This window comes from Rhinatrema bivittatum, chromosome 3 (assembly GCF_901001135.1).
Source record: "Rhinatrema bivittatum chromosome 3, aRhiBiv1.1, whole genome shotgun sequence".
NCBI classification, from domain to species: Eukaryota; Metazoa; Chordata; class Amphibia; order Gymnophiona; family Rhinatrematidae; genus Rhinatrema; species Rhinatrema bivittatum.
In genome coordinates, this window is record NC_042617.1 from 31,169,371 (window position 1) to 31,183,200 (window position 13,830).

At 48.3% G+C, this 13,830-nt stretch overlaps 1 protein-coding gene across 1 annotated transcript in view; it reads left to right on the forward strand.

The window, feature by feature from the left end:
* The window catches only part of PARP1 (poly(ADP-ribose) polymerase 1), a 233,401-nt gene that overhangs the window by 126,208 nt on the left and 93,363 nt on the right, over window positions 1–13,830 (forward strand). Inside the window, exons 11-12 of the mRNA XM_029593046.1 lie at window positions 4,212–4,280; window positions 12,271–12,403. Of these exons, the coding sequence (XP_029448906.1) occupies window positions 4,212–4,280; window positions 12,271–12,403 (202 nt within the window). The remainder of the gene's footprint in view (window positions 1–4,211; window positions 4,281–12,270; window positions 12,404–13,830) is intronic.

The window sequence follows — 13,830 nt, forward strand, 5'->3', positions numbered from 1 at the left end:
CAGTGAGCCTGACTTCAGTGCCGGGAAAAATAGTGGAAATTATTCTAAAGATCAAAATCACAGATCATATAAAAAGACATGATTTAATGGAACACAGTCAGCATGGATTTACCCAAGGTAAGTCTTGCCTCACAAATCTACTTCATTTTTTTGAATGGGGTTAATAAACATGTGGATAAAGGTGAGCCAGTAGATGCAGTGTATTTGGACTTTCAGAAGGCGTTTGACAAAATCCCTCATGAGAGGCTTCTAAAGAAACTAAAAAGTGATGGAATAGGAGGCGATGTCCTTTCGTGGATTACAAACTGGTTAAAAGACAGGAAACGGAGAGTAGGATTAAATAGTCAATTTTTTCAGTGGAAAAGGGTAAACAGTGGAGTGCCTCAGGGATCTGTACTTAGACTGGTGTTTTTCAATATATTTATAAATGATCTGGAAAGGAATACAACGAGTGAGGTAATCAAACTTGCAGATGATACAAAATTATTCAGAGTAGTTAAATCACAAGCGGATTGTGATAAATTGCAGGAGGACCTTGCGAGACTGGAAGATTGATCATCCAAATGGCAGATGAAATTTAATGTGGACAACTACAAGCTGATGCATATAGAGAAAATAATCTATGCCGTAGGTACACGATGTTAGGTTAGGAGCTACCACCCAGGAAAAAGATCTAGGCATCTTGGTGGATAATACTTTAAAATAGTCAGCTCAGTGTGCTGTGGCAATCAAAAAAGCAAACAATGTTAGGAATTATTAGGAAGGAATTGTGAATAAAAAGGAAAATGTCATAATGCCTCTGTATCGCTCCATGGTGAGACTGCACCTGAGTACTATGTCCAGATCTGGTCACTGCATCTAAAAAAAGATACAGTTTTGATGGAGAAGATACAGAGAAGGGTGACCAAAATGATAAAGGGGATGGAACAGCTCCCCTATGAGGAAAGGCTGTTCAGCTTGGAGAAGAGATGGCTGAGGAGGGATATGATAGAGGTCTTTAAAATCATGAGAGGTATAAAAAGGGTAAATATGAATTGGTTATATACTCTTTTGGATAATAGAAGGACTAGGGGGCACTCCATGAAGTTAGCAAGTAACACATTTAAAACTGATCGGAGAAAATTCTTTTTCACTCAATGCACAATTAAACTCTGGATTTGTTGCCAGGGGATTTGGTTAGTGCAGCTGTTTAAAAAAACAAAGTTTGTATAAGTTCTTGTAGGAGAAGGCCATTAACTGCTATTAATCAAGTTGTCTTAGAGAATAGCTACTGCTATTACTGGCATCACTAGTAAGGGATCTACTTAGTGATTTGATACTTGCCAGGTACTTGTAGCCTGGATTGACCACTGTTGGAAACAAGATGCAGGGCTTGATGAACCCTTGGTTTGTACTCCTTTGTCTATGGGCACTTAGTTCCCTCCAGCACCCACCTTTCCCATGTTTGACCCCAAATCTCTGTTATAACATAACCTTGGTCTTATGTTCTTATGTAGTAAGGTCATTGCTACTGCGTCAAAGGCTTATTTAAGGATAGACTCGATCAGTCTATCTTGCGCATCCTTAAAGGCTGTTCTCCCTCCACTGGGATAGTTGTTCGCTTAGAAGCGGCACAGATCAGTGCATCCACTTTATGGAAATGCAAACGTTCTCTTACTGCTGGGTCCAGAGAATATAGAGCTTCCAGCGCTCAGCCCCCTTTAAAACTTGCTTCTGGGGCATCCCATTCCAGATCAACTCCTGGATGGTGTCCATCACTGGAAAGTAGCAAGAAGCTTTCCTCAGGGAAATCAGAATGGGATTTTTCTTTGGTTCGGTCATAGAAACTGCCCCAGGAACTCCCAGCTTCTTCAGGGTTTGGAAAACCAGGGCCAGCAATTCGTGTCTGTGGAAGAACCGTAACATGGTCCGATACGATTCCAACCCAGGGGGGATTTCCCCATCTTCCAAGAAATCTGGGTCCTCCTCTTCGTCCGTGCCATCAGGGTCCCCACTAGGGATACCCTTGGTCAGGCAGGGCATGCCTTGAGGTCTGCCAACGGGAGAGGGAGCCGGCTGGGGTTCCGTCCGGACAGGGGCAAGCGAGGAAGTAGACTGTGCCCATACAAAGTAGTCCCTGGAAAAATTCCACCCAAGAAAAGGCCGCCGGGTCCATGCCTAGCCCAGGGGGAAGTGGGGTGGGGCCAGCTGAGTTTCCCTTTCCCATGAAAGACCCAGCCCAGAGTACTTCCAGTTAAGGCTGCCAGTCCATCTTCTGAATGGGCAGAGCCAGGCACAGCAAAGTCTGGGGTGGCCAGATCCCCATGGGCTTCCTCACAGTGCTGACACAAGTTGGAATCCAGGTCAAGCTGAGAAGCCCTAAAATGACAAGCAGCGCAGAGAGCAAGACGCTTATGTTTCTTGGCTGCCGGCGCCATTGGTGGCGGTAACTGTGCGTTCGATCGGCTTGTGCTTAAAACTTTATGCACACACATTTTGGGCGCCTAGGCAGGAGCGAGGCGTATGCACAGCCCATATGTCTGGCTTTTCCTGTATCTTGTGCTTTCTTTATTGTGCGTTTAAGTACGCGCACGAGGTTATGCGCATGGTGCAGGTGCAGAGCCGATGCACTGTGCGTACTGATGGCGGGCAATTCGAGATGCACAAAGAAGCGCATAAGATGGTGCTGCTGCAGCACACCACATGGTGTGCCTACCGAGCTTTAAGCAGGGCCTAGCCCACCAGGGGGCCGCTCAACCCACTCATAAGCCCACTTCCCTATGCCCCAATGGGAGCGGGAACGATGTCGGTACAGCGCACCGAGCAAGGAGACCAGAGGAAGTCTTTCCGAAACTTCTCTGAAGGTAAATCTTCTTTTTTTTTTTTTTTTTTTTAAACTTACCTGGGTTCAGTGCTTACTGGCTGAGTACAGAGATGGTCTCTGGCTGCAGGGGGAGAGGGCTTCAGCCATCTCTGCTGCACTCTGCTTTTTGCACCCGCCGCCTTTCAGCTGCTTGAGCAGCAACGTCCACACCGGGAACCGGCTACCAGACCAAGGCACACCTCTGAGGGATCTCAGAAATCACCTCAGGAATTCTGAACTGCTGGAGAGACCTTTAGGTATCACCGCAGGGGAGCAGGGCTCAATCTGTTCTCCAATTTAAAAGAATTTCTTCCAAAAGGTACAGCGATTCCCAAAGGGAAAGCATGTCTACATCTGCTGGAGACGGAGAAATACTGAAGGGCTGAGATCACTGCAGGGGTATATCTAGGGTAACGTCAGCTTTGAAATCTGATTCCATCTCCATCTGTTGGCAGGGGAGCACAACCCATTGGTCCTGAGTCCATCTGGCTACACGCTAGGAAATATTTTGTTATGGCAGCGCATTTATGTTATAGAAAAGTGTATATTTGATTCAACCAGAAAAGATGCTCAGAGATACTACCTGTAATGTAAAAACGCCAGTAAACTCCAGATATTTTTTGTACCATCAAGGAACCCTTAATTAACTGGAAAATGAACACCTGCATTTAGAAACCCTGAATATGATATTCTCAGTTTTATTCTCTCTTCCTGTCTGAATAATTCCTAACGTTCTGCTTGCTTTTTTGAATGCTGCTGCACACTGAGCTGAGGATTTCAGTGTATTGGCTGCACTATAGCGCCAAAATGAACAATCTGCTATAGGAATGACACAGATGGAAAAACACTTTACGCAGCACTCTGTCTCCAAATTAATATGCAATGGATTCATTTTGCCTAACATATTAATTTGATAGCAGGGTGGATGACGGCAGAAAAAGACCCTGTGGCCCATTCAGGCTTTCCAGTTATTCTGTCCACTCCAATGATGTGTACCCACTATCCAGCTGCAAGATTTCGCCTTATCAGGGCAGTCTTTTATTTATTTATTTATTTATTTATTTATTTATTTATTTTGCTGTCCTCCTTTGTCTACGGGCAGAAGAGCATTCTAGATCCTCACTTAGTTCCCTCCAGCACTCACCTTTCCCATGTTTAACCCCAAATCTCTGTCGTAACCTAAATACCCAGCCAAACTGATGTAACTGTTGCCTGAACATCCAGCCTCTTAGGTGTGTGTGTGTCTCTCTCCCTCCTGCCCAAATATCTGGGGCCAGTGCACTGATGCCACATGCCCAGGTCTCTGACCAGCACAGGTTGCTTAGGCACGCTCCTCCTGAATATGTAACGTACATCTTCTCTGCTTCAGGACCCAGCAACTTGGAAAAGAAAATGAAGCTGACTGTGAAAGGGGGAGCAGCGGTGGACCCAGACTCTGGTGAGTATAGAAAGTAACGCAGCAGGTATGGAGGTAGGATAGCCACAGGTGCATCCCCAGAATACAGGAACCCCCCCCCCCCCCCCCCCACTCCACCCCACACACACGTTTACATGGCAGACCGACCTCCCGGACAGTCTGATTGCTGTCAGTGATGGCGGACCCGTAGCATGAGAGGGGAGGCGCAGTTAGTACACTTTCCAGGTCTTTGGGGGGAGGGGAACTGAGGATGAGATGGAAAGGAACTTGAGTAGGTACAGAGATGAGTTCAAGAGGGATGGAAGAAGCGGAGGCATCTGAGGAGGAGGAGGGTGGAGACAAAGAAGAGAAGTGGAGAGGAACCTATAAGCAGCAGAGTGGGAAAGAGGAGGATAGTTTAAAAAATAGCTATTAGAAATTAAAGATCACACCCTACTTCCCCCACCAACCAAGATATTTCCTACTTCTAGAATTTATCATCTTTCTACTTTTTAAATACAAAGAGGTAATTTTCACCATTTTAAGCTTTGGAAATTGCCATCTTACCCCTTCCCTCCCAATAAGAGGAAAAGGGGCACTGCTGAGGGCAGAATTAGAGCAGACCCCAGGGAAGCAAATTCCCACGCCTTCTTCATCCCATGCAAAAAGAGGCGGGCCTATGAGGGGGATGCATCAGCATGAAAGGTACAGACTCTGGGGTATAGAGAATAAGAGGTGGGCCTTTGGGGGAATGCATCAGCATACAAGGTATAGACTCCCCGGGGTACAGAGAATAAGAGGCGGGCCTTTGGGGGGATGCATCAGCATGTGTGTTCTGTTGGTGCAAGTTTGTTTTTTTTTCCCTGAATTTTGCATATAAATATATTGTTAAATACCAGGGAAACCAATCTATTGTTTTCTGCTTTTGTTCATTTATAACATTTTTCTTGTGGTTAAGCGTGTTCAAGGTCACTCCGCTGTACTCAGAGATGTGAAATCTGAACCTTTGCTCTATGGGGTAGTTTATGGAAGCTTTAAAGAGCGTTGGTTCATTTCAATAGTTAATATGCTAGGTGTTTAGCAATAATTGGATGCTTTCCCTGTACGTACCCAGTTCAGTCCAGACTCCTGGGTTTTGCCTCCCTTCCAGCAGATGGAGACAGAAAATTTCTTAGGCACTGTCCTATAACCCGGTGTGCCACCTGCATCTCTTCAGTATTTCTCTGTCTCCAGCAAATGGAGGTGGTGTAAAACCTGCAGTTCTGAACCCGAGTTAAAAAAAAAAAAATGAAAAGGAGAGCGGATTTATCCTCCCAGGGGGTTGGCAGAGCCTGGTGGTACCATCCCCCTTGGTAGTAGGGTGAGGATAAGCAGGGGTTGGGAACCCCAAATTTGCTCTTTTTGAGTGCCGCAGGTGATAGTCCAGCTGCCTCCCCTACAGCGAGAATTCTGATCAGCCTCTGCCACCTTTCTTCAGAAAAGTATGTCTTTTTATTTACTTCTAATAAAGTTTAAAAAAAAAAAAAAAAGAAGAGAAAGGTTAGAGGAGAAAGGAAGTTGAGACACACTGGTTGAGGTGCTGCTCGCCCTGTGGTGGGGAGCAACGGAAGGCAGTGTGTTCAGTCTAATTTTGTTTTTTCTTTGGTCGCAGCTGTCAGCTCCCATTTCCTGTTGCTTGCTGACGCCAGCTGCACGGTCTTGGTCACTCGACGCTATGCTCGCACAAGCCGCTGCTCGCTCTGTGGAGAGCGACTTTCTGGTCTTGCCCAGGCCAGCCAATGCTCCCGCTGCCTCCCGGGGGCTCTTCGTGGGCGACTATGACTGCACCATCGAAGCAGCGCAGCCCTGGACAGTTGCCGGCTGCCCCGGAGGATGAGGCCAACCGTTTCCTCTCAGCAAGGGAACGGTGGCCATTTTGAGAACACCTTTGGGGCTGCTGAAGGAAGAGCGGGAGGGATCTCCATCAGCGCTGTCGCCTCCTGATTTAAGCCTTGATGAGGCCCGGGAGACTAGTCAGGGGAGGATCCTGATTACCTGGAAGGGGATTTGGGTGGGTCGTCCTTACTTTTCTCCGGACATTTTGCTTTTATTGCACCAGGTATATTTAGCCTTGTCCCCTGAGGGGTCTGGCTAGCCCATCGATGCGGACCCCGATACGGGGGTGAGGGTTCGTCCTCGGACTCTTCTTTCTCCTCTGATTTTGTTTTATTAATGCATAAGGCCTTTAAGGCCCGGAAGGCGGGAAAGAAGAGACCTCACAGTCATGTTAATTGTAACTGTACTTTCGGTCACCTGAGTTCTAGTTTGATGTATTTAATGCACTCCCGTTTCATGTAAACCAGCAAGATATGTTCTCATGATTGCCGGTATATAAAAACCTTAAATAAATAAAATAAATAAAAAATATTTCTCTGCCGGAGGCCCAGAAGCAAGCCAGGTCTCTCGGGGGGACAGCGTCACTTGCGCGCTCAGGCACCAGTAGGGGACACGGATACCTCTTCCAGTACAGATGACCAGGATGATCAGGATTTGCCCATCCCACCACCTCGAGGGGTGGAAGGGGATGCCGAGCTGGTACAGAAAGGTCTGCGGGCATCCCATGGAGCGGATGGCGACGACCCGAAGGTAGTCAGGCTTTTTCGCAGGGATGAACTGGGTCCACTCATTCCAGCGATACTGGGAGAATTGGGGATCCAACTGCCCCAGGAAGAGTCGCACTTAGGGGCAGTGGTGCTGGGTCTCCGGGGTCCACCCTCGGCTTTTCCTTTTCATTTTTCAGTAACGGATTTGCTCTTCAAGGAATGGGATACTCCAGATTTGGGCCTTAAGGTGGCGAAGGCCATGGATAAGCTCTATCCCCTGCCGGAGGATGCCTTGGAGCTACTGAAGGTTCCTAAAGTGGATTCTGCGGTGGCGGCGGTCACGAAGAAAACAACCATGCCGGTTACCGGGGGGACGGCCCTTAAGGATTTGCAGGATCATAAGCTGGAAGTTCAGCTCAAGAAGATCTTTGAAGTTTCCGCGCTGGGAATTAGAGCAGCTATTTGTAGTAATTTTTCCTTGCATGCAGGTCTTCATTGGGTGCAACAGCTCCTAGCCAATGACTCACTTTCGCAAGAGGAAGCGCTCCAAGCGGGGCGCCTTGAGGCAGTCATTGCTTATAGCGCGGATGCCTTTTATGACCTGCTTCGCACGTCGGCCAGGTCCATGGTATCTGCTGTGTCAGCACGCCGTTTATTGTGGCTTCGTAATTGGGCAGCGGATGTGTCCTCAAAATCTCAGCTGGGTTCTTTACCTTTTAAGGGCAAGCTGCTGTTTGGCAAGGAACTGGAAGATCTGATCCAGTCTTTAGGCGAAAATAAGGTACATCGGTTGCCAGAAGATAGACCGAAATTGAGAGGGGCCTTTACTGCCAGATCTAGATTTCGTGGAGGTCGGAGACCGTGGACTTCCCAGGGGTCCGTTTCTTCCTTTCGCCACAATGCCAACAGGCAGCAGACTTACACTCGGTCCTTTCACGGGCACAGTTTCGGTAGACTGGGCTCCACCCCAAACGTGTCGGGTGGCAAGTCTTAATGATGTACAGCTGGTCCATTCCTCTTGTTCCAGTAGTAGGAGGTCGTCTGTCCCTCTTTTACGAGGAATGGGCCAAAATTACGTCGAATCAGTGGGTCCTCACTGTGATAAGACACGGTTATGCGTTAGATTTTGCACACCAGCCCCGACAACGATTCCTGGTTTCGTTATGCGGTCTTGCAGCAAAGCGCTGGACAGTCAGGGAGACTATACGGCGTCTTCTCGATCTCGGCGCTATTATTCCGGTGCCCTCCGCAGAGCATCGACGAGGCCGATACTCTATTTACTTCGTAGTACCCAAGAAAGAGGGAACCTTCCAACCCATCCTCAATTTGAAACGGGTCAACAGATGTCTGCGAATTCCTCGGTTCTATATGGAGACATTACGCTCAGTCATTGCGTCCGTTTGGCCGGGAGAGTTCCTGGTGTCCTTAGATCTCACCGAAGCCTATTTACACATCGGGATACGGGCAGATCATCAAAGGTTTCTAAGGTTTTCCGTACTGGGGCAGCATTATCAGTTTCTGGCGCTACCCTTCGGCCTAGCCACAGCTCCCCAGACTTTCACCAAGATTATGGTGGTGGTAGCTGCTCAGTTGCGCAGGGAAGGATTGTTAGTACATCCGTACCTGGACGATTGGCTGATTCGAGCGAAGTCGAAAGTGCTCTGCCAGGAGGCGGTTTCTTGGGTTCTTCAGTTGTTGAGATCGCTCGGATGGGTAGTCAATGAGACCAAGAGTCATTTGGTACCCTCTCAGTCTCTGGAATTTTTGGGAGCTTTGTTCGACACGAGTCAAGGGACAGTGTCCTTCACGGAGGAGCATATGCTCAAGCTCCAAGGTCAAATACGAGCCTTGTTGTCCAACCATCTTCCGATGGTCTGGGATTACCTTCAGGTCCTGGACTCCATGACTTGAACGCTGGAATTGGTTCCGTGGGCTTTCGCTCATATGCGGCCTTTACAATCAGCATTGCTGTCCCGATGGAACCCGGTTTCGGAGCAGTTCCATCTCCTTCTGCATTTGACGGAGAAAGCTCGGTCCATCCTGGTTTGATGGCTATCCCCGGTCAACTTGAGGCGGAGTGTTCCGTTGGTAGGTCCGATCTGGACGGTGATCACGACGGATGCCAGCTTGTCCGGCTGGGGAGCGGTGTGTTTGAGAAAATCGGTAGAGGGACTATGGTCTCCGGAGGAAGCTCGTTGGTCCATCAATCGTCTGGAGACCAGGGCAGTCCCATTGGCATTACAGGCGTTCTTTACGCTTATCCGGGGCAAAGCGGTCAGAGTGCTTTCCGACAATGTGACCACAGTGGCTTATGTCAACAGTCAAGGCGGAACCAGAAGTCGACCAGTAGTATTGGAAGCCCGTCTCTTGATCACGTGGGCATAACAGAACTTGGCCTGCATAGCGGCTTCTCACATTGCTGGGGTGGAGAATGTTCAGGCAGATTTCCTCAGTCGACATTTTCTCGACCCAGGCGAGTGGGAATTGGCAGACGATGCCTTTCAAGTCATTTGTGCCCAGTGGGGCATTCCCGGGATGGATCTCATGACGACATTCAAGAATGCCAAGGCTCCTCTGTTCTTGGCTCGGTGCAGAGACACGGAAGCAGAGGGCGTGGACGCCCTGGTCCTTCCCTAGCCGACAGATGTTCTGCTTGGTGTTCCCACTTTGGCCTGTCATAGGCAGGGTCCTGCGCAGAATAGAGTTACATCTGTCGGAGGTGATTTTAATAGCGCCCGAGTGGCCAAGTCGTCCATGGGTTGCGGACCTGGTGAATCTGGCGGTGGTGCCTCCATTATGCTTTCCGGACAGGCCGAATCTACTTCAGCAGGGTCCCGTCTGTTTCGACCAGGTCGAGCACTTCTGTCTAGCGGCATGGCATTTGAGAGGAAGCGGCTGAAGTCTCGGGGGTACTCGGATGCTGTGGTAACCATGCTCTTGCGCTTCCGTAAAGTCTCTATTTCCTTATCTTCTGTAAGGGTCTGGAAAGTCTTTGAGGTCTGGTGTATCGACAGACAGATTGTTCCTGCTCGAGCGACCGTTCCAGAAATTTTAAGCTTTCTTCAGGATGGTTTAGCGAAGGGATTGTCATGCAGTTCCTTGCATGTGTACAGGTGGTGGCGCTCGGCTCCTTACGCGGTACCATACAGGGAGCGTCCTTGGCGAGTCACCCTGATGTGTCTCGTTTCTTTCGGTGGGTGAAGCATTTGCGTCCTCCAGTATGCCAGTCCTGCCCATCTTGGAATTTGAATCTGGTTCTTAAGGCTTTGTGTAGATCACCGTTTGAACTATTGCGTAAAGCAACCTTGAAGGACCTTACTTTGAAGGTAGTGTTCTTGGTGGCTATTACGTCAGCACGCCAGCGGTCTGAGCTTCAGACTGTCTCCTCTAGGGAGCCCTTTTTGCGCATTACTGACTTTGTGGTTTCTTTGCGTATGGTTCCCTCGTTCCTAGCTAAGGTGGTGTCTTCCTTCCATTTAAATCAGTCGGTCGAGCTGCCGTCATTTTTGGATCTGGATCGGTCGGATCCCGTGTCTACGGATCTTGGGAAGCTCGATATTCGTAGAACATTGCTGCGATACCTGGAGGTGACCAATGCATTCCGGGTTTCGGATCACCTTTTTGTGCTGTGGAGTGGTCCCCGCAGGGGCAATATGGCTTCCAAGACTACCATCGCTAGTTGGCTTAAGGAGTCCATCAATTCTGCCTATTTGTTGGACAGTAGATCTTCACCAGTAGGTCTACAGGCTCATTCTACTCTGTCTCAGGCCTCATCCTGGGCGGAATGTCAACAAATTTCCCTGGAGGAGATTTGCCGGGCGGCTACGTGGAAATCTTTGCATACTTTCGCTAGACATTATCGCTTGGATGTGCGGGCACCAGAAGCAGGTGGCTTCGGAGAGGGAGAGCTTAGAGCGGGCCTCTCTGGATCCCATCCCAATTAAGGTAAGCTCTGGTACATCCCAGGAGTCTGGACTGATCCAGGTACATACAGGGAAAGGAAAATTGGTTCTTTACCTGCTAATTTTGTTCCTGTAGTACCACGGATCAGTCCAGAGTCCCACCCATTTATTTCCTTGTAAGGGAATGGAGAGTCCGTGCTCTTTACTGCTATTTTCTGACCATTTGTTTCAACCTTGTTATTTTGACATGGCACGGGTTCTGTATCCATTTGGGGGGTGTTGTGCCGGTTTGCGGTTATTAAGTTACTGTATATAGTTAGTTTGGGTTTTGTTTGATCCATTCTGCTTTGACATTGCGTAATACTGCCAGACTGTAGGTAGCACCAGCCTATATGAGGCGGAGTTTTGTTTGATAAACTTCTGTCTCCATCTGCTAGAGGGGGGGGCCAAACCCAGGAGTCTGGACTGATCCATGGTACTAAAGGAACGAAAATTATCAGGTAAGAACCAATTTTCCTTTTTATCATATTTTTACCTACTTTCCAGCAAAGCATTTTTGCTCTCCTCGCTTCTTAGTGATGGTTTGTGTCTTTTGTTCTTGTTTCTCTACTCCCAGTTTAAGGACTTGATTGAGCATTGTTGTGGGCAGCCGGGGGGGTGGGGGGGGCATGTTTCTTTTCCTATTTCATTTGGATCACTGGAAACATCTTGTGTTTCTTCAAATTATTCGTTATGGATTTGTCTGAATTTATTTGCATAAAAATAAAATTACTGGAAAAAAGTGCCAACTCAAAAAACATTTTTTAGGAAACTATTTTAAACCAGTAACCTGAACAGATAAGTTGCATAAATCAGGGGTAGCAAACTCCAGTGCTCAAAAGCCACAAGCAGATCTGCTTTTTGTTGTATCCACATTGATTATGTATGAGATTTATTTGCATACAGTAGAGGTAGTCCGTGTATTGTGGATATCCTGAAAACCAGACTTGTTTATGGCTCTTGAGGATTGGAGTTGGCCACCCCTGTTTATTTATTTAACAACTTTTTTTATACCGACATTCGTGGGGACATCATATCGTTTTACAGATAACTAGGAAGAGAAAATACAGAGAACAGGGCGGAAGTGAACCACAGAGATCATGTTGACCATGTGCCTTTTTATTGCTAGAGGCCCCCCTTGCTGTGAATGACACTGAGGCTAGTACAGGTTTTAAACTTGTCCTCCCCACCATGTACCCCATGTGCTTTTGGGTGGTGGGGATGTGCACCCCCTTTCAAATCTCTCAAATCTCTGGTGAGCATCATCCCTGTTCCTCCAAGGGAGTGTTCTGTTCTCAGCCTCTTTCACAGTGGAGCGGGTCCTGCTCAGGGCCCCTTAGATAAACTAATTTCTGACTGCAGCAGAATGTGACAGCTGTTTGTCATCCGCAAAACCGGTTCATTGTTTTTATGTATTACAATTAAATTGGTGTGGTGGAAGGACAACACAGGACCTGGGAAACAGACCGGCCTCTTGGATCCAGCAAACGTCTTGATATCTTTCCTCAGGTCTGCAACATTCGGCTCATGTCTTAGAGAAAAAGGGCAAAATATTCAGTGCCACACTTGGTCTGGTCGATATCATGCGAGGAACCAACTCCTACTACAAACTGCAGTTGCTGGAAGGTGACAAAGAGACCAGGTACTTTTTTTTCAGTTCCCTTTCCTGTCTTGGTATCTCAGTATCGCTCCCTTGCTTGCATCTTCCACACATAGCACCATCCCGTGCAGATAAGCAGCTTTCATACAATAAGTGCTGCCAGTGCTGGTGCCTCCCTGATGCAAGAGCTCTTCTGTCAGAGCACTGTCTCTTATAACCCCCCAGGCTGGTCACCAGTCTCTTCTCCCCTCGCCACCAACTATTTTTGCATTTGGACTTTCCTGTTATCCTCTACCCCATAGCCCATTTTTAATACCACCTGATTCTGCTTTGTTTGCGGCACCACCTCTGCTAAAATCCTGTTTCCTAGCATGTAGCCAGATGGACTCAGGACCAATCGGTTATATGCTCCCCTGCTAGTAGATGGAGACAGAGTCAGGTTTCAAAGCTGACAACACCCTAGATATACAACCTGCAGTGACCTCAGCCCTTCAGTATCTCTCCGTCTAGTAGCAGATGTGGACGTGCTTTCCCCATGAGGATCGCTGTACCATTTAGAACAAGAAATTCCCTGTACGTACCAAGATCAGTCCAGACCGTGGGTTGTTCCCCCCCCCCCCCCCCCCAACTAGCAGATGGAGTCAGAGCAAAAAAACTGAGAGAGCACTCTCTCATAAGCTGGTGCACCCTCTGTAATCCTTCAGTATTTTCTCTGACTCCAGCAGATCGGGTCTCACCTTCGGTTCCCCACTGTCTTTAGAGATATTTGTTGTTTCTTTCTCTGACACTCTTGCCTGGATGGATCATAAGTAAAAAAAAAAAAAGTATCAGGGAGGATTTCCTCTGTAGATGTTCTGCTAGAACTTGCAGGCAGAACTTTTGCTCAGTGGCAGATTTGTCTTCTTATTATGCTTACTGTTTCTCATTTGGGGCTAAGTTGTATACTTTCCCTCCTTACATGGGTTTCTTTGGCTGCCTTAGGGGTGAAATTTGGTAGTCCAACCTCTCCCCCTCGATCTGCTGCCTGAGAGGTCAGTTTCCTCAGGTCAGCCAGAGTTCCAGAGACGCGACACCCCTCTGACTCTTTAAAAAAAAAAAAAAAAGTGTTGTTTTGATTGCAGAGCAAGCGCAGCTCTTATTGCCTGCAGTCTCCGGAGATACTTGGATCTGCTTACCTCCATGCCGCGTCCATCGCGATGCAGTGCCTGTGATGAGCCTGGGTCGAGGCTCTCACGCGAAGGCCTGTGTGCCAGGTGCCTCCCCGGCAGGGAGGGCACCTCAAGGCCTCAGGGGAGGTCTGTTTCGTGCGCACACCAGGCTCAGGGAGGTCGGCTCCGGCAGCCATCTTTGATTCCACAGATGCTCCAGCGCAGCCCCCTGCTGACACAGACACAGACTGGGATTCGTTACCGCCGGTTCTTACTCCGGCTCATCTTCCAGACGCAGAGCCACCCTCGGGGGATCCCCCT